At 38.6% G+C, this 27915-nt stretch overlaps 2 protein-coding genes and 1 long non-coding RNA gene across 6 annotated transcripts in view; 2 read left to right on the forward strand and 1 right to left on the reverse strand.

The window, feature by feature from the left end:
• On the forward strand, positions 1 to 18938 carry scn2b.L (sodium voltage-gated channel beta subunit 2 L homeolog). Its single transcript, NM_001094636.1, is given in 4 exon segments — positions 1 to 146; positions 5248 to 5414; positions 11332 to 11517; positions 17992 to 18938. Coding segments are annotated over 4 exon segments (432 nt in total). The 5' UTR covers positions 1 to 79; the 3' UTR covers positions 18004 to 18938.
• Positions 10923 to 27014, reverse strand: LOC121395544. Of its 4 annotated transcripts, none has more exons than XR_005962539.1 (4): positions 26644 to 26977; positions 23836 to 23924; positions 11362 to 11523; positions 10923 to 10982 (listed from the first exon to the last, which is right to left on the reverse strand). It is a non-coding gene; the product is annotated as an uncharacterized LOC121395544 (long non-coding RNA). The 4 variants fall into 4 exon arrangements; XR_005962540.1 differs by lacking the exon at positions 10923 to 10982 and adding an exon at positions 10991 to 11242 and having other exon boundaries at positions 26644 to 26982; XR_005962538.1 differs by lacking the exon at positions 10923 to 10982 and adding an exon at positions 25037 to 25232 and having other exon boundaries at positions 11433 to 11523; positions 26644 to 27014.
• scn4b.L (sodium voltage-gated channel beta subunit 4 L homeolog) overlaps positions 25432 to 27915 on the forward strand; it is a 35249-nt gene continuing 32765 nt past the window's right edge. The window contains exon 1 of the mRNA XM_041568432.1: positions 25432 to 25527. The gene's annotated coding sequence lies outside the window, so the exon portion shown is untranslated. The remainder of the gene's footprint in view (positions 25528 to 27915) is intronic.

The raw sequence follows: 27915 nt of genomic DNA on the forward strand, positions 1-27915 counted from the left end.
ATCATCGACAGGGAAAAATATTATTCCAATAGATATATTCCAAGAAGAGAGACGGATATTCCCTCACCTATTCCAGGTCATGGGCAGGAGAGAGTACCCAGCAGCTGCTGGGCCAAGCCTGGTAATACTGGCACTCAGCCTCCTGGGTAAGTTGTATGACCAGTTCTGCATGCACAGCTGGGTGCACATCTGCCGCAATGCACTGCCACCCTCCGCACCAAACATATTAACCCTTTTACTGCCAGTGTGTGGGGGGGGGCAGGGGGGATTGTATATTATCAGTTATCATAACATATATAATACAGCATCTTTAGAGCATTCTTTAGCTTTGGTGTAAAAATTAATCACGTTCTGGCAAAGAATATAGTCTGAAAATGGTTAAAATTAGATCTTAATAATCAGTAGCGCCCTATTTTCATGGCCCAGTTATTGGGCTGCAGGATTTAAATTAGTAGCTTTATTACAGAAATAACGTCCTGACTATAAGAACAGATACATCAATTATAAAAGGCAAAAATGATAAATAATGTGAACTACAAGGTGGTTAGGACAAGAGTTACAGGAGAAACATATGCAAGGGATACTAGGACCAACTGGATTTTTTGGAAGCAACTGACATCCTATAATTGGTGTTAAATGGACAAATATACATTGTTATATGTGGAATTAGAGGGAGTGATTTCATGATGTCACAGACAAGGTCATAATCAGTGTTTATACGACAAGTGGGAGGAGCTTCAGGCCATATAGAACATCACAGAATCACTAAGGAAGTCACTGTTTAGGGTAACATCAGCCAATGAATAAACTGGGGCAGATTATGTGCTAGGATTTATATTAATTTACTGCAGGTAAAAAAGGTTTTATGGGTTTGGAGAAATTGCTGCAAGTTTATCTGGATTGGATTTATAATTAACAGTAAAAACAGAGAAAATATATGGCGTAAAGGAGGTTATTTTAAAGAGGGAACATACTGTATATGTTCATATAGTTTTGAGTTACTGTACAAGTTATGTAAAATGTACTAGCATTCATTATGTACAAGGGGTCTTGTTTATATATATTGGTATTATATACAGGGACTGCTGTTGCTCTCAAGATAAATTCATCCAAACACTACAAAAAAATAGTGCCCCTGGTGGCCAAATTATCATGTAAAATAATTTAGTTCCCCAGCAATTACATTCCCAGTAATACTTTTGGCTGCCTACAATAATATGATCTTTCGTGTACATGTTTCAAAACTATGCCTGCAGTGGTGGTTAGGAGAATGAAGGGAAAACACATTTATTAAGTAAGAAAATTTAGTGAGTTTTTATTACACCAACAGTTGTTCATTTTAAGATATGATTTTAGGATTGGCATAACTACAGTGGGGCCTGCTTCCTCTATTGTTGTAAAAAAACCCTTTCCCCAGCTGCTCTCCTATCTGCAGGTGATGGGCCCAGCAGTTATGTCACTGTCTTCATGCACCCTTACACTTTGGAGGATGACTTTACATGGGGGTGTTGAAATTAGTGGGGACACAACAATGCAGGGCCCTTAATTTGTGATGTAAACTCCAACATGCGAGCCTTCAACTGTTTTCGAGTTTGTTGTCCCTGAAACCTGTAAAAGATTAATGACCACCGGTAGGGTTGCTAGTCTAGTTGAGGTCAGAAAGGTATGAAAAATTAACTGGAAATGTGCGTTATGGTAAATTTTGAATCCCCTATCGTTCATACCCCAATCCACCCCTGGTCTGCAATCAATCTATGCCAATGCACACTTTAGCATATGCACCAATGCATGCTCCTATTATATCATCTCTCCCCAACCTCATAGTCCTGCATGATCTGGCCAATCCATGCCTCCATTACATAATGCCCCCTTACGTCATCACCCCTGCTGGTATACGGCTATATCAAAGGTGACAACCCTAACACAAGCTGCCAAACCCTAATGTAAATGCTAAAAATCCAGAGCTTATAATGCAGAGTTAGAAATAGAGTTAGAGTTAGAAATAATATCTTCTGTCCAAGGTTCCCCTGTCAGTGGTTGTGGCCCAACAGCAAATGCTTTTTCTGCCTCTGTATGTATTGCAGAAAGGTGACAGGGTACTAGCAGGGTATAATGCTAAGCACCTTCACCTTGGGAGCACACAGGTCACTTATATGGAAAGCAGATAGCTCCTAAATTAAATGCATTTTGTATTTTATAGATATACTGTATATATACACTATATATATATATATATATATAATATATATATATATATATATATATATATATATATATATATATATATATATATATATATATATACACACACATACTAATATAAGCATATTAGGAGTTACATGACCAAATAAAGGCACAAAGATGCAGACTGACTTTTATGGCTCATGAAATGCCAAGGTGAATTCAAATAACCATATATTTTACAACAGTGGGTAATTTATTTTTTATAATGCACTTGTAAAGTCATATGATATCATTATTAGAAAACGTTTAACAGGCTATTCATTACCCTTGTGTAACATATGTTAATAACAATGTATAATGCAACACACACACACATGAAATATAACTGCACAAGGGGGTTTTACTAAGACAATTACTGCTGAGCACAATGTTCAGGGGTCTTCTGTTCCCCAGTTGTATTGCTTACTTGATGATTCAATAAACCGTAGCCGGCAGCATTGCTGGCAGGTTTGTGCGCAGTACTAACTATATACGTATGAAGTTATCTAACATCTCTATGCCTTGCTTGTTTATAGAGCAGAAGGGAATGTTAAAGAAGGCTGTGGCTGATTTCTAGTACATAGGAAGCATGACGCAGTCCTTCTTAAATCTAAATGACAGATAAGCATCTTGCTGCATTACCTCTTTCCCAGCGCTGGCTGCAGATATTATTAATGTGGCTTACTTTAACACCCATCCTACATACCCCTCCTTAACCCTGACTCAGCAGAGAGCACATATTGATTTTTTAATAATGGAAGCAGTGTCTCTTTCTTAACCCTCTCTTGGTCTGGCTATGTGGAAGATTTGGGATGTTCAGTATCATGATCTGCCAGCAGAGGACTCTTCTTAGCCATTTCTTGCAAGAGATCTGATCCCTGCAATGTGACCCAGATTGTGCATTAGAGACCATAATATACCTGCAGTGCAGCAAGCGCAGGAATAGAGGGAGGGGAGGGAGACAAGCAGAAGGGGGAGGGGGGCTTGACAATTAAAGGGGAATGAAAGTGAAGTATAGAGTTGAACAGTGGGGGAGAATGCACAGAGCAATGCACAAATTATATACATAATGCACTCAGTGCTGCTACTTAATATCTGTACACTGCTAATAACATAGTGTGCAGTAACACAGTGTAGCAGATTTTCACCTTGAGATCTAACATTCTGTGCAACAGATTGGTAAACTGTCCTTATCTATCTATCTATCTATCTATCTATCTATCTATCTATCTATCTATCATCTCTCTGTAATTCTATGTCTTCTGTTTCTTTCTGCAATTTCAGTTTATCCAATCTAATTTATGAACATAGGTGCTATACTGTGCAGGTGGCAATAGCAACCATTCAGCAAGCTGGACAATTGAAGATAATATCTACTAGCACTTGCACATGCACAATTTAGCACCTATGTTCATAATCAGCTCTCTGTGTCATATGTCTGCTCAGCTTATATTAAACATGTTCTGATAGACTGCAATGAGTGGCTCTAGATGATGGGGACACACATCTGAATTTGATAGTTCCCAAAAAACTGCAAAAGTCGTTGCTGCACCCACAGAAAAGTCTTTTTAATGCCCCAGCCCTTAAAATTTTTTGGAAGGTGACATATTTTTTTAAAGCATGTATTGAAACACAGCATTGGGCAGAAGCCCCCCTGAATCCTTTGTAATGGCACAGTGTCTTTTTTCACTGTTGCCATCCAATGGAAAACAGCAACAGGCAAATGCCATCGCCCAACTATTTACATTCCTCAATGATATTTAATGTTGATTGCCCTGGTGCATTCAAGCATTTCTGCACAGATGTCTGCCTGTCACCGCTCCCTGTGCGTCAGCAAGGGTGCTTACCATTAAATAACATTAGGGGCAACAACAGGCAGATGGTGATGTATTGACCACCACTGTTTTTTGCTGTATGACAAAACCTGTCATAGTATATGTGCCATTAGTTTTAGTGTCTGAAACAGCTGCCAGGCCATTACAGATACCACGTTTGGGATAATATACTAACCCGTACTGCTTCATTCTCCAATAAATTGTCAATTACCATAATGATACACAGGATATATTTACTGATAATGAATATGCTATGATGACAGAGACAGTATGTTCATTGACTCCTCAGCAGGAGTGGTACTAATGGAGTCTGAACCAGAGAAATGAGTTGGGAATGGGAAACATGGGTGACTAGGTTCTTATCTGCCATCAATATCTATGTGCCCTAATGTACTTACTCAGAAATGCAGTTGTTTTCTAATTTATTGTACATTTGTTAAGGCACTCATAAAGTATAATACGGCTGAGTAGTCTGTGGCTAGTTGGGGGAAATGTTTATATCCCATTGCTGTAAAAATGATTACATTTTGTTTCTATGGAAAAAAAAATGACAGCTTTCTCCACATCTGAAAACTGAAATAAATAATTGGCACAGACTGTAGAGGCACTATGTATATATCACCATGCCACCAGTGAGTTAGTAGAGAGAAGGTCACATGGCTGTCCATAGCGCAGATATGCTGCTTTGCATATGGCCATACACTATTAGATCCGCTCATTTGGCGAGGTCACCAAACGAGCGGATATTAACCCGATATGCCCACTAACGGCTGGGCGACATTGGGTGAATCCAAACATTCGTCCCTGGGGCCAAACGATTGGATTACAATGCTGCGAATGGGTGCAGACGGGTCGCAGGACCACATCAACTATCCAATTCGGTCCTGGATCGCCCGATCGATATCTGCCTGATTTTTGGCCTGATATCGATCGGGAGGACCTGTCGGGAGCCCCCACACGTGGGCATATAAAATGCAGAATCTGTCTAAAGGACCCATATCGGCAGTTTTAATTTGCCCGTGTAAGGTATTATCTGTATCCTGCTCTCTGCATGTCTGCTGGTGCACTCTGCTACCTGTTCTGCATGAAGGATACATATTTCTGATTGTGATACGTGCATAGTGATATGGAATGCTTTGCATCAGATATGTTGAGTTTTGTTGTACCAATAACGGATGTATGTATATAGTTGTTGTGTCAGGAATGGAGATCACCGCCCCCCCTACACTGTATGCCCTAAATGGTACAGATGTACGGCTGTCCTGCAAATTCAGCTCCTGTTACAAAATGGACAACAACAAACTCTTCTCCATGAACTGGACATACAAGAGCTGTGAGAACTGCAGTGAGGAGATGGTGAGGGATATAGCAACATTTCTGCTCCTTATTATTGGTATCTGTTAACTTATACTGCTCATGTCACATCATGGTTTTTTTGTTTGTCTTCATGTTATAGTTAACAATGCCGCTATCAGAACAAGTTACGTTAGCCATGGTATACAGTGTTGAACTAGAACCCATATCATATATACAGACCCTAACCCAAACTCCAATGCCCACATTTTTTTCATTAAAACATTCATGCAAAATCCTATTGCAGATTTATTTCTTAATACTTACAGTAGCTTGTGATGTAACAATAACATCTTTAACAATGATATTACATAATTGGTGTTAAATAGACAATTTATTTCTTATATTTAACACCTTTTTTTTAGCACCAAGTGGCACATTCCTTACTATATCTTACTAATCATTATTCCATATCACTAGATGTTATTTGTTGCTGAAGTGAGCCTCAGCAACTTATGTTTTTGTACCTGGTCCCTCTTTCTTTAGGAAATACTATACACCAATACTCTTGTAAAATGCTTGCAGGGTTGAAGGAAAATGTGGCTATACTGAATAGAAAGAATACAACATCATGTTATCCAGTTCCATTAAAGTAAATAATGTGGCAAAGCTACAGGAAAAGTATCAAAGTTAACTACAATATGCAATCACCCACTACTTTTTATTATAGTAATCTTTTCCAGGACAGTTACTATTTTTTCTCTTCTTAAAATTACAAATAAAGTTAAACTGTGTATGTTTTTTCTGTTGTTCATCTTTCACTAATGTCTTTCTCCCACTATCAAAATGTCATTGTCTGTGTCACTTTCTCAGTAATTTGTGTTTTTTGTGTTATTACTTGAATCTCCTTGTACTTAATATCACTGTAACAACACAGGTCCTTAAGCAATAATTTGGTTTCTATTTTGTTCACTACTTGTTATGGCTATGGTGGCTTAAGCATCTTAGCTTTCAGTGCCTGCAATGTTTAGATTTTAATATTACAAATATACAATTTGTATGTATATAATAGTATACAGAGCAGTCTGGTCAACCCTTACTTATGGTGCCCTGCGAAGACCACATAGTTCCAACATCCTAAAGACTAGCCATAATCCCATAAATGTAATTGCCTAATTTAACTGTCATATTGCCTTCCTTTTTTAAAATTCTAGCTGTTGTAAACTACAAATGCCAGAATTCCTCAGCCACTGTAGCACCCACAACCTGAACAGTCTCAAATTTGTCAAAAATGTTTTGTTCTCTAGTTCAGTAGAGAAAGTTAATGACGTTTGGCCTGTTTCTCTCAAGGGTAAGTACTAAAACCAGTGAATTCATCAGAGTATATTTATTATTTATTATAACTATGAGCCCTAAAACCCAGACCAACTTGAATGGCCGCCCCCCTTGGCTACCCATAAGCCTATTTATATAAACTGTAGCTGTGCTTCTGAAGCAAACACACAATTTGTATCATTTGTATTATATTGACATGCACTGAAAATCCACTATATTTCTGTTTACCTGTTCTAATCTATTCCAGATATCAGATCATATCAAAAGGTCTCTTGTGTAGCTAGCCCCCTAAATGTACTCAGTCTCAGTACAGTCTGTAGTGAGATATAACCTAAAACTATGTGAGCATAATAATTCGTTCATCCTTATTAAAGTATCCACAGTGCTCCCTGCTGAAACCTCTGTCCTGTCTACGCTGTGTCTCAATGAAATTAATGATTGTACCCTTGGTCTATGTCAATTCAGCTGCATTCCCAACTGTGGTATAACAGTCCCTTCAAGGGCTGTTTTTCTATGATGTGAATGCATTGCAAAACTCATCTGTTGTGTCAGTACTGTTACTGTTACTTTGGCTCCTCTCATATATTCTTGCTGTCTGTGTACTGTTCCTAATCTTGTCTTATTGCATTAATACCGTATTCACAATTCTGTTTTGTGTTGTTACTTTGCCTCTACACAATCATTAACCAATTTTGTCCTGGTGAAGCAACTAGAGACTCAGCCCCAATACACCACAGCATTTTTAATAGAAAGCAATCAGCTCCTAGAAAAACAAATAAAAGATCTTAGTGGCGGAGCAGAAGTATCATTTTCCTAGTGGGTTCTATCCCATCCTTTCTAGTTACCTATATCCCACAGCCCCACATGTAGAATTGCTTTGTCCTTCAGCATGCAATGTTTTTATTCTGCAGTGAAAATCTATTTTTGTGCACAATAGGCCTACTTAGTGCCTTAGTTGAACCATGTCTCAAGCCCCCTATACTTCCCCTAGCTAATCACTACTATTTCTGATATGGATGGTCTTCTTATTGTACTTTTTAAGGGGAGCTTCTGTGCCTCTTATTATTTTCACAAGTTTCCAATGTCTTTTAGACAGGAGACATTTCTCTTCATTTTGTCAAGCATAACCATTCCCAGGAAACATCTGTGCCACAGATTTACTTCTACTTAATGTTTTGTATTTATAAAATGTATTTACAGTGGACTGACATTTTATACAGTGCTTTAAAGAGATCATTCACCCCAGCCATCAGCCGCTGCCTCTGTGGAAGTTAGAGTGTGTAATACCACACACAGGCATGTTAAAATTAAACTCAAGATGCTAATGCTCCAAGGTAACTGCTGAGCCACTATAAACAGATACCACCTCAAGTATAGCATAGTATAGGTTTGGGACCTGTTATACAGAATGCTTGGGACGTGGGGTTTTCCAGATTAGGTGTCTCTCCATAAATATAATGTAAATCTACAAAGAAAAATATTTATACATTAAATAACCCCAACAGGATTGTGTTTCCTCCAATAAGGATTAATTAAATCTTAGTTGGGAACAAGTACAAGGAATTGTTTTATTATTACAGAGAAAAGGGAAATCATTTTTAAAAAATTTAATTATTTGGTTTAAATGTAGTCTATGGGAGATGGTCTTCAGAGCTTTCTTTATATTGTGTTTCCGGATAAGGGATCCCATTCTTGTAGTCTAATTATCAACAGAAAAGCTCCAAACTGCTCTTTTGCTTATGTCACTTATATCTCATGATATTCTCTCATTACATTGATCTTTCCAGTGTTTCCATAATGCTCTTTACCTTTCAATAATAAAGCATATTTCATTACATCCTCTACAATGTACAATTTTGCTCTATAAGGTCTATGATGAATTATTTACTTACATTCCTAATGTTCCTGAAGGTACACTTTTTCATGCATTCAAGCCAGGTTTAAATAGCAATTTATACCAACCTGCAACAAGCAAAGGAAGGCTAGTACTTACTGCCTGGTTAGGAGCTCCTCTTCATAGTATGCACAACCAAATCATTCCCACACATGTATGGAGGTTTAAAGGAGAAGGAAAGCTACCAAGGCAGTTTATTGCCAATACATAAGCATAAGTGCAAGCTATAACGCAATATTTATTCTGTAGAATGCTTTACTATATCTGAGTAAACAGCTCTAGAAGCTCTCTGTTTGGGATAGAAGCTGCCATATTAGCTTGGTGTGACATCACTTCCTGCCAGAGTTTCTCCCTGCTCGCTCTCAGCTCTGGGCTCAGATTACAGCAGTGAGGAGAGGAGGGAGAAGGGAGGGAGAGAGGAGCAAACTGAGCATGCTCAAGCCAGTGCCCTGGAGGTTTAAGATGAAAGAAGGAAGTCTGATAGAGAAGCCCATGAGTACACAATAGAAGGAAAGAAATGTGGTGTTTCTTTTGTCAGATAACTCAGAACAGAATTACTTTGAGGGTTTAGTGGTGTTTTTATATAGACCTTTCTGATAAAGCTTTACTTAGTTTTAACCTTTCCTTCTCCTTTAATGCACCCAATCCTGATCCTAGTTTAACCAGTAGGATTGTTGCTTACTATGGTAAATGAGCCATATTATTATCCATAAGTTCTTATATAATTTAAAAGATTGCCTTTCTGCATTCTTGATTTAAATGACAGCTGCTTTACACCCTTCTCACATATTGTTTGAAATAGAATCTAAGGACAGAGTCAAGCCATAAGGCTAAGGGCACACAGAGCGTTGACTCCACCTCCATTCAGCTCCACTTTGTGTAGCAATGTAGAGGCGGAAGCTGAACTTGTGAGCGCAGTTTTACTGATGTGTGTAAGGGAGCAGATCCGCTTCTCTCAGTCTGCAAAAAAAACATAGGCTGGGAGCAGCAGATTGACACTGAGTGTGCCCTCAGCCTAATAGTTCACATGATCTGTTTGTATATTGTTTTTGGAACTTCACAAGACTGCAGTTAAAAAAAAAAAGTGCTTCTAAATTCCCCTTAGTGTTCATTCAGAAAAAACCTAAAAAACAAATCTAGTGAGGCATGCAAACCACAATGGGAAGGAGTGCAACTTAGAGAAAGAAAGGGTCAGAAGGAGGGGATGCCTATTTGCCACCCCACCCGGCTCATATGACTACAATGCTGTGGCTCCTAATTTTTTCACTTTTAAAAATGCCTCAGAGGCGTAATTGACCTTTAATGTTTTTAATATGCATTTGGCTACATGTTCGTAGAGTTTCAAATGCCCCTGTATGCAAGCCCTTGTATAGTCTGTTAGCATGGCATTAATTTTCTGGAAAACCTGATATGTAGAAAGCTCTAAATTCAAAGCTCTAAACACAGTACTTTGTACTTGATACAAATTAAGATATCATTAATCAATCCTATTGGGTTTAATTAATGTTAAAATGATTATTTAGCAGACTTAAGGTATGGAGATCCAAATCTAAGGTATGGAGGTCCCAAGCATTCCAGATTAATCTTTTACTCCCATAAATGCATTCATACTAGCAAGAATGTGAATCGCTGGCAGGATGGCATAAGTGTTGCTGAAGCGACACTTATTCCATCCTGCTGAAGATTCACATTCTTGCCAATATGAAGGCATTTCCGGGAGATTAATCGCCCACAGTAGCTAAGATTTATCGCAGGTGACTAAAGCATTAAGATATAGTGCTAATATGTTAGATGGCATTTTCACAGTATCTGTGAAAGAGATAATAGGGCTCATTTAGAAAAGCTCCAGTGTCTGATTCAGTGGAGTGTGCCATCAAATGCTGGGATGTTACAGTTCCAGTAAACTCACACCGATACAAGCAGAAAATACAAACTTCTTGCAGATTTTTTACATGATGTAGAGAATGATATTCTGAGACAATTTGCAATTTGTTTTCAATTTGTTTTATTTGTGGTTTTTGAGTTATTTAGCTTTTTATTCAGCAGCTCTTCAATTAGCATCTTAAGCAATCTGGTAACTAGGGTCCAAATTACCCTAGCAACCAAGCATTGATTTGAATAATAGATCAGTAATAAAAAGTAACAATAACAATACATTTGTAGCCTTACAGAGCATTTGTTTTTTTTGAAGGGAGTCAGTGACACCCATTTGAAAGCTGCAAAGAGTCAGAAGATAAATGCAAATAACTATAAAAAAAATTAATAATGAAAACCAATTGAAAAGTTGCTTAGAATTGGCTGTTCTATAACATAATAAAAGTTACCTTAAAGGTGAACCACCCCTTTAATTGTCGTAGTGATGAGCGAAATTTTCAAAAGTTTCACTGCAAAAATGACGACTCCTATGGGTGAAAATTGTTGTGTGTCAAAATTTCGTTGCGCAGTTTGTCCTGCGTCAAAATTAATTTTGTTGTCCATAGACTTCAATCCATTTTGGCGAATTTTCGCTGTTTTGTTAATTTTGCATGAAACAAAATGGGTCTGATTCACCTATGACTAATTTTGTCAGACACATTGGGTGAGGGAACCAGTTCTTTTTTTTTGCTTCTTGCATTTATGTTCATGTTTGTCTTTCTGTCTGTCCCTTATTTGTTGTTCCAAACTGGGAAACAAAAGGCCAGTTGTAAACAAATATATATGAATCTTAATTAGTATTTTTTCAGGTCATGCGTGTCTTTTTGCACCCCACAGTTCATTCAGTATAATAAGAAGATCTCTTACCACAACCTTGAGCGTTTTCAAAGCCGAGTGGAGTTTATAGGGAATCCCATTAAAAATGACTTAACGGTGATGATCCACGACATCCAGCTACAAGACGAGGGATACTATTACTGTTATGTTCTGAATCCACCAGACCGAGATAGAGGCGTTGGAAAAATCCACCTGGAAGTTCGAACAGAGGGTTTGTAATGCTAAGAGATTAGAGGAGGCTATGTACCTGTGTGTGTTTGGATTGCAAGGTTATTATGATGTCCCATAACTAAGAGCCAGACCTTGTTGCAAGTGCTTATTTAATATGCATGTGTGACAGTGGATGCAAGAGGCAGCAAAGATTAAAAAGAGACATTATAGGAATTATTTATTATGCTGTGTAAAACAAAAGGTGAATTTATCAAGGTGTGTTTTATTTTATGAACTGAGAACGGCAGATTTGCCGGCGTTATTTTATATTGCTTCCGGTGGTATTCACTCTAAGAAAAAACTCATAAAAAATGTATGCAGTTTTTCCCGCCATTTTTGACATGGCCAAGCCTGGTGATATGTGGGGGTATATTTATCAAAGAGTGAAGATAAAGGTCACCACAGTGCCACTCTCCATTCATTTCTAGGGGATTTTGAAAGGTGTATTTATCAATGGATGAACCTTCACTTTCACCCATTGATAAATACTCTTTTACTTTTACTTTCACTCTAGAGGACTGTGGACTGTGACGACCTCTAACTTCACTCTTAATAAATATTCCCCTATGTCTGTGTGTATCTGGTCTCTCAGTACATATGGCATCTGTGTGCATCTGTTTTAAAGGGGACCCTTCACCCAAAAAAATTATTCAAAATCCTACTTTATCACATTAGTCAAGCAAAATGAACTTTAATTAAACTATATAAATTGTTTGAATCTTGTTTCCTTCAGTCTGGGAATTCAAAATGATAGCAAGCAGGCAGCAGCCATTTTGTGTGGACACTGTTATTAAGGCATCATCTCAGAATCTTGTTTGTGCACCAGAATGGGGGACACGATGTCCATCCCCATGCCCTGGCTACACAATTAAATGATGAAGAGAATGGGGGAATGTGTGGAGAGCAGTGACATCTAGGAAGTGCTGAATGGAAAGTGAAAGTAATTGTCTGCCTCGCCTCTATGCCCATGGCATAGAGGAGGGGCAGACAATATTTGATTGACAGCTGACATTTTTAAATGAGTTTACAACAGCTATGAATGCTTTAATAAAAAAATTAAATTGGATTTCATGTTTAATTTGAAAAGGACTTTTATTATACAGTTTTTTGTGTCTGGGTGACAAGTCCACTTTAAAGGAGCAACTATGGGATCTGTTACCCAAAAGCCTGTTATTCAGAAAGTTCTGAATTATGGGACAGCCATCTCCCATAGATTCCATTTTAATCAAATAATTTAAACATTTAAAACATGTTTCCTTTTTCTTTGTAATAATAAAAAGGTACTTTGTACTTGATCCCAACTAAGATATAATGAATCCTTATTGGGGACAAAACAATCCTATTGAGTTTATTTAATGTTCACCTTATTTTGTAGCAGACTTAACGGTATGGAGATTCAAATTATGGAAAGATCCCTTATCTGGAAACCCCAGGTCTTGAGCATTCTGGATAACAAGTCCCATAACTATAAATATAATAAAAGAACATTTACCTGGCAGTTAGACGATACTAGGATACCATAGGGGTCATTTACTTAGTGAACCACAGTTGCACTTTTCTGCAGTATGTTGTAGGAAAAATGCCATTCATTAAAGGTACTTGCATCAACATGCGCTCCTTGCACATCCATATAGTCGCACTCAACATTGCTGCCTTTCTCTTGACTCTTGTTCCAAATTAACTGCAATTGCATCTAATGATGCATGTTGCTGTGGAAACTCTGGAGTTACCACCAGCTCCAAACCAGATGGCAGCTCCAGGGTTCCTACAGAGACTTGCATGCAGGTTCATTTGGTGCAACTGTTGTTGCAGCATGGTTGCACCAAATGAATCGGGTACACAGTTACTATCAAGCCAAAAATTATGCCAACCAGATATTGCATATGATTTATGTCAAAGTGCAAGTGGAATTGCGTTTGATACAACTTCCCCTGCTGACTGCAATAATCTTGGAATTATGAGAAAATACAAACTATAAAAAACTATGCATCCAAAATCACACTTTGCACACTGCAGTGCAGTATGGAAATGTCCTGTGTCTATTCTATAGGAGTGTATGCCAGTAAATAAAGGAGGAGATCCTATGCCAATGTGTTTATTCTGTATGTATGTATGTATGTATGTATGTATGTATATACTGTATGTAGGTATGTATGTATGTATGTATGTAGGACAGCGAGGACAGGAAGAGACCAGATGCCCATGTCTGTTCTGTAGTATATAATGGTGAATACAGAAAAATTAAAGGGAAACTATGACTGAAAATGAAAATGTGATATAATCTTTTCTCATAGAAATGAGACATTTTCCAAGTTCTCTGCCATCTCTTATAATGAATGTATTATTTACTATTCACCCCTCAGCCATTTGTCTCTCTGCATGCAGCTTTGTGTTGTAGTTGGTTATTTTTCAAGTCAGCTGTAATAGTCACTGTCTAGGCAAAGGGGGCACACAAGCTGAGAACTGTCCATCAAAATGTAACTCTGACTGCTGCATATAGAGAGACAGATTGCTGAGAGGGTTACAGTAACAATTCAGAATTTTACATAGATCATCTTTAAAAAGTTGCACGAGAGGAAACTTATACAGTGTTAACTTTAACATTTTCACAAAAGGTCGCCTTTAATTCAAGGCTTGTAGGCAACTTAATTTACATAGAATTCTATTTACATAGAAACTCTTGCTTGTGATCCTTTCAATTAAGTCAGGTATTCTTTCTACGTGTATCACAGAGGCAGACAGACAGTCTCAGTATAAGTGACAGGCACTGCTGTGTATATTACACTGGTGAGCAGAGATGCTCACATTGACACACATATTGACACACAACACAGAGTCACATTGACAAAAAGAGCCAGACTCATTTATTTGTATCCAAGTGACAGACATGGGCAGACTCTCTACAAGTAAGACTGACGAGCACTGTTTTTCTTCCTTTATGTATCTCATAGAGACACAGACTCGCTGCACCAACTACCTACCGAGTGCTAATTAATATTTACCGTTTACTGCTATATATTGTCTATAGTCTATTGTAATCTTGCTACAAGTATTTAGTTAAAAAGTAGGTGTTTGTCAGTCTCACAAACTATGTAGCCATGACTAGTGCTGACGGCCAGAGATAGCCCCACCTACTTATTTTCTTCTTTTTCAGACCCTCCTGAGAGGGATTCTACAGTTGCAGTTTTAGTTGGTGCGTCTGTGGGAGGATTCCTGGCCATTGTGATACTTATCCTAGTGATTGTAAAATGTGTCAGACGAAAAAAACAGCAAAACCTCAATTCTGAGGATCAGAAAACAGAAGAGGAGGTGAAGACTGATGGAGAAGGCAACGGTGGAGGAGAACTTAAAGTACGTGACCTATAGTAGTTATAGGAAATTACAGGAGAAGAAAGAGTATAAAGGGAGACACATATGGGAGCAGTCGGAAATTACTGTATTGTAGATACTGTAAAATATCACCAAAAAAATGATCATAGGGAATAACAGTGAAGCATGAAAATGATTTGATCCTCCATTTTTCAGTAACACACCCCAGAAGTCCATGGTTGTTGTGTCCCCTATTTTAGGTTAGTTTTTGGGGGCTCGCAAGTTGTTTGGCAGCACTGTTAAATATTGGTCATACATGACTAGAAATTAGGTAAACACCAAATGCAGAACTGAATTTGGACCCTAGTTTGAAACACGCAAAACTAATTATCACTGTCGATATCCGCTTGGTCTAATGTCACGTCTTATTTAGGGTTAGGATTGGTTCAAACAAGACCGAGGAAGCCTCCAAAATCAGAATCCTGTAAAAAACACTGGTTTGTTCAAAGTTCTGGGATTCAGTGTATCCCTACATAAATCAGTTGTGTCTCTTTCCCCTCTACAGTCCTTAGTTACTGAAAAGTTACTCACAAGTGGCACTTAATGCAGTCACCCAGCGACAAATCGCTTCTTCTTCAGACGAGTAAGTTGCCTTACACGGGAAACTTCGGGCGACTTTGGAAAGCTGAGTGATCCGAGTGCCATCATGTTGGCGATTTACATTGTAGCCGGCGGGAAGGCAGTTCGGGGAAATTAGTCGCCCGAAGAAGCAATTTGTTGATTGGTGAATAATCTCCCGAAATAGCAGCGTGTGTCTCTGCCCTAATAGTCATACTTATTAAATATGTCTGTGCTAGGTTAAAAGAGCTCAGATGCACAGAAGTCTCAAAAAATTTGTATACATTTTTTGATATGTATATCCTGATATAACCAAGCTGAAGTTGATTTTCAAGCATCATAGGCAAACAAAGCTTGTGGTGTATACAAAGTTTTTGATGGTACAGATATGGGATCCTGCCAGCTCCAAATTACGGGATGGAGATCTCCCATAGACTTCATTTTATCCAAATTTTTAAAAGTGATTAATTTGTCTCTGTAATAATAAAAAATAGTACAGAAAATCCCAGGTCCAGAGCATTCTGAATAACAGGTCCCATAGCTGTACTTTCATTTTAAATATACGTTTAACTCATTGCTTTGTATTTCTGTACATGCACTGGAACATGTGCGCCATTACTAGAGCACCATAACACTGTTACAGTAGCATTTCAGAACTGATTTGTTTGAGCTTATCTGCAATATTCTATCTCCTTCTTAACTTACACTTTATTTTGCCACCATTGCTCTCCCTCTCTTTCAACAGGCAGCCATCCCTGAGGTTCCTTGACCTGCCCTGGCTCCTAACAAGCACATACAATCTGATGCTGTTTCCCAGGGACACGATGCTGCTATTATAAATGTGTTGATTATTCTCTGGTAACAGTATCAACTATTATTCCCCTCCAGAACATGACAGTGTGCATGTGATACTGGCAAACTAAAGGTAGTCTCTTCCTTGAAGAACTGAGGCCCCCCGCCAGTGGGAGTCCCATTCCTGTGTATCACATATCTGAAGCATGTGACACCAGAGCACTGGGGAATCCCATTTGTCTTAGAAAAACCAAGGAACTGCTGCATGTGTTTGTATGTGTGTGATGTGTGTGTGCTTTGGGGGCAATGAAAACATTTATTTTATAGGATAGACTGTCAGATGTGCCAACAATCTATTGTGCAAAACTTAGACTCCAAATAGGACTCTCAGATTTTTGGGCCCTCCCAGCCAGATCACTACCCACCAAACATGAGGTATAGAGCTAGATATGCCCAAGTATATCTTCTCATTTCTGTGTAAGTGTGTCAGTGACAGTCTAGGGGAAACTGACAACCTATAAAATATATGTAGACATTTAGGGGCAAATTTACTAAAGGGCGAAGTGACTAACGCTGGAGAAAATTCGCCAGCGTGACGTCATTTCGGTACTTCGCTGATTTACTAATGGTCGCAGGCATAACATCGCTAGCAAAGGAGACAAACACTAGCGCAACTTCATACTCTAACGCCAGGAGAATTTACGCTCTGGCAAATGGACATAACTGGGCAAATTCAATAAGATGCCAATTTTACTGAACGTTAGCTGTTCCGCCAGACTTGCCTTCGCCAGCTCAGACCAGATGAAGTGCAATGGAGTGTATAGGACTTCCTTAATTTTTTTGTTGAAAAATTTTCTAAGTCCCAGAAAACCCTAGCGTCTTTTCACTTTTTCAGGGTGATAGGCTGCAACAGTCCGTAAATTTTTTTTTGGGTACCCGGGTTCCCCCCTACATTTTCTAACATTTGGAACATAAACTATACACTGGGCTCATGTGTAGAGCATTATAACAACTATTTTATTTTTTTAAGGTTCCCTGGGCTTGTGTAATGTAATAAATTTTCTGCAACATATACGTGCATTTAACTTTCACTCCTGCCGTATGCAAATTAGCCAACACTAGCACAACTTCGCTTTGCTTGGTGAAGTAACGCTAGCACAACTTCGCCAGCGGATGTCGCCCTGGACGTAACTTCGCATGTTAGTGAATTAGCGTTGTCTCTGCGAATTTACACCTGGCGAAGTGTTGTGATGTGAGCAAAGCGGACACTAGCGCAAATTCAGCGCTTAGTGAATCTGCCCCATATTTGTGTGTAGAGCCAAGCAAACGTGACTAGTTCCACTCTTTCAGCAAGTGGTGGACCAAACTGGGCTTATCCAATTGTTAAGATTGATGGTTTAACTGGTTCACATAGGTGGCCCATATGGACACTTCTGCAGACAATAGAAAGTCTTTACTTTTGTCTAAAAACAATGGATTGTACTATGTAAAGTAGTATTGTCTTAGAAAATTGTTTTAGTGTTGTTTAGGTTATAAGCACTTTTTATACATAGAGAATAGTAGTCATGTCACTATTCTTATGTCCTCTCTGGCAAACAACAGAAGCCCAGTCTTGATTTGGAACAGGTTCTGGATATGTTAATGTCATGGATATGGAAATGCTATTGATAGGCTGTGACACACAGTGGAAAAACATCATATCTCCATGTGGAGATATCTCCAGGTGGAAAAAAACACCAGTAGCACCAGTGCAGATTTACATTAATGGTAACCACCTATTGGAGTGTGTGCACATGGGGCAGATTTCGGCCTGAAAAATGCACACTTGAACAGAAAACACCATATGTGAGATTAGATTTGGGATCGAAGCCAGCATCCAATAGGCCAAAAGCAAAATCAATTATTCTTCATCTTAATGGCTAATTAACATTTACTGCACTGTTGCTTGGAAGGTCTGTGGCTGAAGTAACAAAGAAGCGTTGTTTGAGGCAAATTAATATATTAAATTTATAAACTATACAGAATAATTATCTTTGGCAACCTTTTAATGTGATTCTCAGCTGAATGCCTATTGTTCTCAGCCAAAGAACTGTCTAAATTAGCCATGATTAGTCATGATTAGATACTGATCTAGATAAAAAATTGGTTTGGGTCTATAACTGGGCAACAATGGATTGCCAAATCAGTTTAAAGTGGCTGCATTGGCAGCCAATATTTGCCTGTGCATGGTCACTTTAACACTGACAGTCTATGACGGACTAAGGGCCCCCTTTGTGTATGTGTGTATGATATTCTGTAAGATCTGTTTGTGTGTGAGACTTGGGGCCTTTGAAAGTATTGGAGTTTGCCCTGTTTTGCGTGTAACTGATAGAATGGGACAGTCCATTAACAAAGTCACTGCCAGCTTCTTGTGATGACACAGCCTTTTAAATTCTTGTAATATTAAGGACTGGGTTTGTGTGATAAATGCATATCTCTTTGTATAGTCACTGCATGTCATGACTAGGAAGAAAACTGTTACACTGCACTATATGTGTTCATCTGTATTTTAAAGATGACTGCTGTGATGTAAGCAACTCTTAACGCCATCAATCCTGGGTGGAACCCAGTGCTAAGTAATTTTCTGCTGATTTCTTTGGTGTCATTATTTCAGGATCAATAAAATATCTAAGCCAAAAGACTCAATATGTGACATGTAACCAGGGCAGCCATCAGGGGAGAGAGTTGTAGGGGGCCCCCCCGAGGGTAAGGGGGCCCGTCCACGCCACATTTACTTGATTAGTCGGGCCCCCCACCTTTCTGAGAGCTGCTGACTTCAGTGCGGTGGGTGCAGCCCAGGGGGCCCAAATGTTGTCGTATGGGGCCCTGTGATTTCTGATGGCGGTCCTGTATGCATGTAACCAAACCACATCCAATAATGCATCACATTTCGATAAATATACAGTATAATGTATACTTGTGTGTTGGTGTGTGTGTGTGTGTGTGCATATGTGTTTATCCAAAATAATGGAAACACCTGCATACACTACAATATAGAGTTGCTCAGACCTATCAAATTGAACAACACCCATAATTATAATTTAAATAATGAGGGGCCTTCAGCAAGGAGATCTGTTGTGACCTACTGGTCACGTGATATTTACAGATAACCAATTCAGCTGTTTTGTTTTTCTTGACCAAAGATGCTCATGTTAATGATGTGCTTCCCTTTGGACTGTCATACTAACATCAATTTAGCCACTATTTTTTGTTAGACAACAGCAAATTCTGCAGTCTTTATCACTGTAGTTCCTTCAAAATGTTCCCTAAATAATCCCCACTCAAAGTTACTGAATGTTCTTCCTGTAGTCATGATGGCCAAGCAGAACATTTTTAAGGCATGGTCCCATGACCATGATTGGATTTTGCTTAATTAACTCAGTAGCCGGCTTTAATTAGGGGTGCACTGAATCCATAATTTTTGAAATACCAAATCTTTCACAAAAGCTCTGGTCAAATACCAAACCAAAACCTAATTTGCATATTCAGATTTGATATGAATGCAAGAATTTTAACAAAAACTTGTCATATCCTGTTGTCACAAGACGTTTAGGGTTCTGCCAAACTGAAGCCAAACAGTAAGGATTCATTTGAATCAGAATCCTGATAAAAGTGTTTCTTTTATTTTGTAGCTACCTGCATGTATAGTTAATATATATTGTGTGTGTGTGTAGAGTGGAAGTTACCTGCTGGTCTCAGACATATCCCAAGGACTCTGTTATTACATGGGTAAAGGCTAGAAGAGGAGCACTGACTGTTGGTCTAGTTCCTCCATTGTAGGTTGGCATGGCCCCCCCTGGAGACATAACAAAGGGGCATCACAGTTTAACACTATAGCAAACATAAGGTAAATGACTTAGGCATGCTATACCAATGTGTGGAGATCAAGCACTGACACTTCTCATCAGTAACACTGATAGCTAAGTCCTTGCAGTAGGGTGCAGTTTACCTCTAAGGGGGGAATTCACAAAAGTGTCGGGAACGAAAAAATGTCTTGAAAGTGTCGTAGCAACAGCCGACAAATTCACAGAGCATTTCTCCTCCAATTTTTCCGGCATGTACGACATTTTTGAATTTGTGTCGTTAAAAGTGGGCGTGGTTTTTTCGGAACCACTTTTCCCGACATTTTAATGAATTACTCTTAAACTAATTTTTTTTACAGACAATTTTTCAGACACTTTAGGCTCTCCAAAATGAAAATGCTAGTCAAATTGTCTTTTAAAAAGTCTTGATAAATGTCGTTTGTACGATGAAAAGATATACGACATTTTATAAAATTGACAGACTTACGAGACATTCAGAGATCGTAACATCTGCCTTTGTGAATTTGCCGTTCGTACGACATTTTACAAATTTGTCGACCGCCACTTCTAGGTTACTTATTTTACCGACACTTTTGTGAATTCCCCCCTAAGTCTCTAAGTTGAATCCACACACTGCTCCAGTGGCTATACACTGTAGAACCCCTTTGCCCACTACCCATTACATTGGTCTTTCACAAGAAATTCTTGTTATAGCTGCTCTCAATACTATGAGCCCTACATAATCACTGGTTGTTGATATCTCATACCATCAAATAATGTTAGGCTTTTTAATGTTATTTAACTTACACGCCATTATTCTACAACACCTGGTGAAGTAAATAGAATATCTAGCCCTCACCAGGGGAAAGACATACTGATGGGCACCTGCCCATTATATAGTGGATAATGTACCCCCTACTGTAATTTATAAAGATAAAGATATTATAAGTCACCGAGGAGTTATGTGACCATATAAAAGCACGAGGCTGGGGTTGGGAGGGGGGGGTCTTAGGGGTCAGCGGCAAAATTTTGGTCGCCAGCGTCAAGTTTTGGTTGCCGTGCCGCGTCAAATTCAGAGGCCTGTGGGCCCGATATAAACGGCGCGTTCTGACGTCAAAACGTGCAGTTTATAAGGATATAATCTACAATCTGGTCCCATAGGGAAATGACCAGACTGTAGATTATATATAGATCCTCCAGGGGAACTTTACTTGCTACACCTCAATCCAAAGCAGTGTCGGACTGGGATACCAGGGGCCCACCCAAAAACCTTAGACCAGGGGCCCACCAAGAAAATTTAGACCAGGGGCCCTCTGTCAGTACTATTATTCTTCATCTCCTAGCTCAACCTCTATTTATAGTTTTACATACTATAATCTATTATTCCATCTATTTAGCCTCTTTGTTCTCATAGAAATAGGGAATGGCCTTGAAATAGACCAAATGTTTAGCAGCACAAGGGACCACTGACACCTTGGCCCACCGGGAGTTTTCCTGGTATCCCTGTGGGCCAGTCCGACACTGATCCAAAGCACTAAAAAGATACCCCTGGTACTAAATATACCTGACCTTTGGTTAAACCATATTAATGGGGCCTAGTGAACTTTCTAGTGGAGCTCTGTGTGGCCATTTTTCTTACCTTTCCCAGGCATCCCTAGGCACGCTTAAGGTCTCCATACACAGGCTGATAAAAGCTGCAGACAGACCGAGTCAGCAGCTTATTGGGCCGTGTGTGGGGCCATCTGACGGGCTTCCCCGATTAATATCTATCGGGCAGGTTAAAAATCCTGCCTATTGCGGCCGCATCTATGCGGTCCTGCGATCTGACCAAACGTATCGGATCCATTATGATAGGATCATAGGGCCCTAGGGCTCACAATCTAATCAGACCGATATTGCCCCACTTCAATGTGGGCATATCGGGGAGAGATCCGCACGTTGGGCGACATTTCCAAACGAGCGGATCTCTACATCTATGGCCACCTTTAGACTGGTGCATTAGAGTAACATTTCTGGATTTTACTATTGTGCATGTGTGAGTCTAAAGCTGACCATACATTTAAAAAGCTGCTTGTTTGACGAGGTCGCCAAACTAGTGGATCTTTCCTCGATATGCCCACATTAAGGTGGCTGATCCCATCATTTGACCCAAGATCATGATTGTAAATGCAGGCTGTCGGGGCAAGGATCGAAAGGTTACAGTGTGGAGTTCCAAAGTTCCATGAACCCATATATTTTTATTCTAAATTCCACTGGCCCAGGAAAAACTAAGTTATTGAATTTACATGGGATGCTTAACAGATTGGCACCACCGGTGAATGAAGCTTACTTTGCTCTTTAAAGGGATACTGTCATGGGAAAAAATGTTTTTTTCAAAATTAATTAGTTAATAGTGCTGCTCCAGCAGGATTCTGCACTGAAATCCATTTCTCAAAAGAGCAAACAGATTTTTTTATATTCAATTTTGAAATCTCACATGGGGCTAGACATATTGTCAATTTCCCAGCTGCCCTAAATCATGTGACTTGTGCTCTGATAAACTTCAATCCTTCTTTACTGCTCTACTGCAAGTTGGAGTGATATCACCCCCCTCCCTCTTCCCCCCCCAGCAGCCAAACAAAAGAACAATGGGAAGGTAACCAGATAGCAGCTCCCTAACACAAGATAACAGCTGCCTGGTAGATCTAAGAACAACACTCAATATTAAAAACCCATGTCCCACTGAGACACATTCAGTTACATTGAGAAGGAAAAACAGCAGCCTGCCAGAAAGCATTTCTCTCCTAAAGTGCAGGCACAAGTCACATGACCAGGGACAGCTGGGAAATTGACAAAATGTCTAGCCCCATGTCAGATTTCAAAATTGAATATAAAAATATCTGTTTGCTCTTTTGAGAAATGGATTTCAGTACAGAATTCTGCTGGAGTAGCACTATTAACTGATTCATTTTGAAAATTTTTTTTTTCCCATGACAGTATCCCTTTAACAAACCAAAATAGAAATGTTCAAACCTGGAAGAGTGGAATGGATTTTCCTACTAAATCTTAAAATGTATACAAATCTTGCAAAATGTTTGAACCTGAAGAGGAAGTGATCATGCGGGGGCTAGACTAAACCAGGACCCTTAGCAAATAAAGAGGCAGTGATAAATTGATTGCATTTGTATTTTGTTCTTATTGTATGTTTTAAAATCTTCTCTGGAATAGGCTGATTATAAATTATTTCTTCATGCCTATGGGTTGTTAATGTGGGCTTGACATAATGTATACATGGATATAGAGTATTTCCATTTTCTGGTATTACAGGCCTCTTAATAAGAGAGAGGAAAATTTTTGCTTTGAAGGCATCAGCCAATTGCTTTGTCTAAATTTAAAAGGGCCATGCTATAAACACAATGGAAGTCTATTCAATTATAGGCCTTTCAGAAAGGAAAAGGGCATGCCCCGCTTTTAGTAGAAAGATGGACTTATCTTAAGGATATTATTTTAAACAGTGATAGTAATAATGTTTTGGAAAGTACCTCCATAAGAGGTTTTAATGACTGACAAATAACAGCCACAAGAAAGGGATAGATTTTTAAGCAAATTGAAAATAAAAGCTGACTGCTACAATGTGCTTGTGCTGCATTTACAGCCCTGCTGAATACAATAGTCTTGTACTTGAACAAAAAGGTGACTCTTACAGTCGCTCACACTGCAGCCATAAAGTAATAGGGCAGAAGTGTAACAGTACCGTTGTGTGGGCTGCCTTTCCGGGTGTCCTTTTGATTCCATTCACTGGCTCAGGTAGGCCGCTGGCATGGTTCTGCTAACCTCCCACTGCTGAGAGAATAACAACTGAAATGCATCCAAAAGCATATTACTATCTCTGTTACACATGTATGCAGAACAGTACTTTTAAGCAAAAAAAAAAAAAAAAAAATATATATATTATATATATTTAAACACAAAAATATTTTGTACCGCCAGGAATATGTAATGGCTATTAAGAAGTCAGGAGAAAAATACCCAGATATAATGCATCAGTTTTTTTGCCTTCCTCAGGATCAGTTTTAAAGCCTGAACATGCCATTCTAAAAAGTATATTTGTGTATGCACAGTTTATGTGTGTATATAATAACAGGAACAGACAGTTGAATGGGAAGCCATCACATATAGCAAGCAGCTGATGGGGAGGTTCTAACCGGATGCCTAGTATAATTGCACCTGTCAAGTCCCTTGATGCTGCAGTGTTACTGGAGTTATATTAAAATGTACGTATTTATTTCTTTGCATGTATAGAAATATACATTCCCAGTGCAGCGGTGCAGAGAGGCACCCACAAGAGCTGACCGCTAATCTAATAGCCACTGCTCTCCTCTTGTGAATAAAAACGTTTCTGCACATCAAGGTTTACATGCAATTTATTTTCTCCACAACAGTAATTATAATGAATTATAAATTATGATGTAGCCCGATGTAATTTAATAAGGATATTAGAAGTCAATTCAAAGTTTAATTTCACAGTATAATAATTATAGTATTATAACATTCTATACTACTATGTTTATAGCCTTCATGATGTTCAATTTTTTTTGTTGGGCTTCGCTAAAAAAACTGAGCAATTCAAGCGATTCAAGTTTTTCCCGATGGAAAGTTTTTGGGTTGTTAACCCTGCCTTCACTGATTCGAGTTTTTTACATTTGAGTTTTTCCTTAAAGGGGAACTATCGCGAAAATGAAAATTTAATATAAGCTTCATCATACTGAAATAAGAAACTTTGTAAATACAATCAATTAAACCAATGCCAATGCATATACCAGGCCTCATTTTGATAAAAGCTGCATGTGTGGGTATAGATGTTCACCCTGAATCTGTTTTAAAGAAACATATTCTTGGATCAATGACATAACAGCCTTTTTATGGACACTGCATATATACAGTAGTTTAAATACCTCTGTTTGCCTTATAAAAGACCGAGGCATGCCTGGATTGGGTCATCACCTCTGACCAATTTGTCCTTATGCTCTTGTTTCACCTTTAAATGTTCATTTGCAATTGGGCTGGATTAGATTTTTGGACTCTGGACTCCCATTCCCAGCCCACTTCATAATCTTCCTGGACCTCTGCATTAAAGGGGAAGTCTATGTACTGAAACAATAAAAAAATCTAATTTATATTAAAATACATAAATAAATCATACCTACTCAAGTCAACATGTTATTATAACTGAACTACATTGTGCTGTACAACCAACGACCTCTGCACAACATTCAAAACAGATGATACAGCAGGGTTGACTAAGAAAGCAGACACTGCCATTCCTCAAACTACATATCATATGGCAAGATACACCTAACAAGCTTGCAATCTCCTGAGAACACTCAGACTGAGCACCTAAGATGTCTGTAAGGACAACCTAGAACCTGCGTTGACATTAATTCAGGTATAGTAAGACTAACTTAGAGATCTTTAGTGTTTATAAATCACACATTACAAAAATTAGACAAACTCCCTTTCAACCAGTGTCAGGGGCATCCAGGGAAATTTTTCATGCAGTTCAGCCTTTAAACTAAAAATATATATTATACAGCAGCGCTTACACATATAAACTAGAAAGCTCTATTACATTTAGAGTGACATCACGTTTTACAGGAATAAAGAACCCCTGCATTAAACCATACAATTCATATACAGGCTATAAAAATACAGTGGGGCTTTGCATCTTAGGCAACCCCAAATATAAAACTTTGCAGAATGAAAGCAAACTTTCCAATATACCTCAAAGGAGGTGTAGAGTCAACTCACTAAATGAAATTTAGGGTATCCTTCTACGTACATCAAAATGCAACATAATATGGATTATTTTTTTTTACTTTCTATCTATGGCTTCTGTTGCCCTTGGACAAATCAGACAGTCACTGTGTTATAATCCGAATTAATATAACAGCAAGGCTCCTGTTTAAGGCACCTCTGTATTATAGCCAGATTGAACAGAACAGCAGAGTTCACAAGAGTACATTTAAAACCTCTGTATTATACTCTAAAGTAATATAAGGGTACATAAGGGACCTCTGTATTAAACCCAAATTGGGCATGCAGTAGTATATAAAGGACATTTGTATTACTCAGAGACTAAATATAGCAGCAGGAGTCCTGGAAAGTAAAGAAACTCTGTATTGCACAAAAAATAATAGCAGGGCTCAAAAAAGTAAGTAACGCACCTCTAAATACAGAGTCGGGAAATCAAGAGACCCCTTTAATACACTTACTCTATGAATGTCACACGAGGGCACAGCACAAACACATACTGTAAAGCCGAAAAGACGAAACATAAATACACATAAAAATGGGTAGAATCAGAAAAGAATGGGAATTCAAATCACAGTACATGGCATACTGGGATACTGTGGTCTGAGTAACATACATCACATGGTACCTCACAGAAATGTATAGCAACGTCTCTATAGTAGTGCTGCTATTTCAGACATGTTAATACATATATATCAATAATAATAATAATAATAATAATAATAATATGTGTGGAGAAAAACACACTCACCCATTGAACAGTGTCTCCAAACAGTAGATCCTTAGTGCTTGTACATCCTAAGCTCTCTAATTTGTTTTATCAGCATCTCATTCGCAAAGCGCCTACATCTCTTGTCTTTATTGTACCCCTCTCTGCACCTGATTCTACTAATGTAGAAAACTGACAGTGATACCTTTCTACTAATGCCAACTTGGTTCTCTTCCTTTCTTACTCTTCTTCACTGCCTCTCTCCTTCCTCTGGTGCACCTCATCCAAAAACTGCCTTCAGGACCTAGCTTGTCTCTTCTCCCTGTCCCATGTGCTACATGCCACCCCCTCCCTTCAGATCTTTTTTATGACCCCGAGTTGTGATGCAGACAAGCTATACATGCTGCACTGTATATTGATAATAGATATCCCTGCACAGATATTGTGCACAGCACTTGCAATATGAGTAACCGGAGCAGTAAAATGATTCCTTTACAATAACCTAATATCTATACCCTGCTAATGAATATATTGCTCTCCATAATGCTAAGAGCTTCAACGATTTACTGTTACCTAGTATTACAGCTAAGAGACTTGGGACTCGAAATGTATAGTAAGTATGACCTACAAATATTCATTAACCCATTTTAAGGTATTGTGAATGTATATGTTGATAATGAACATCCCACTTATTATAATGGCATAAATCCCCTGACCTTCAAACTGGTGAATTACAAATCCCATCATCCTCTGCCAGGTTACACTGGGAGTATGTATTAAAGTATGATTAGTGAGTGACAGCTCCTCTAAAAGCAAATGAAAGCATATATTACAGAAATAAAAATGATCACATATGAAATGTATCTTTAACATTTCTGGTGAAATCACACTGCAACATAATGTTCTGTTCCCTTTAGGATTTCAGCCTTTAATATAATGCTTGGAGATAAATAGAGCATTTATTATTTTGTATTAAAGCGTTTGGCACAGGTGTATACCAAGGAGCACGGGTCAGATGCACCATGGAAAATACGGTTTAAAAGAATTTATATATTTTAAAGGAAAAGTCCTAATTTGTATGAAAACTGGGATCTTAAACTTTCAGCTGTCCGGCTGTTAAACTACAACACTCACCATGCTGGGATTTGTATCTGTAGTTTGCTATAGCTGGAGGTCTGGAAGCAGAAGGCAAAGCAAAGCTAGCAAACAAAACCTTTGTTTAAGAACGATTAGATATCTACTGAATTGAGCAGGACATTGAGAAGGTGCAGACAGTCACAGTCCAGGTATTTGGTCCTAGAGCTGCTCATCTGC

The sequence above is a fragment of the Xenopus laevis genome, chromosome 7L (genome assembly GCF_017654675.1).
Source record: "Xenopus laevis strain J_2021 chromosome 7L, Xenopus_laevis_v10.1, whole genome shotgun sequence".
In the NCBI taxonomy this organism is placed as follows: Eukaryota; Metazoa; Chordata; class Amphibia; order Anura; family Pipidae; genus Xenopus; species Xenopus laevis.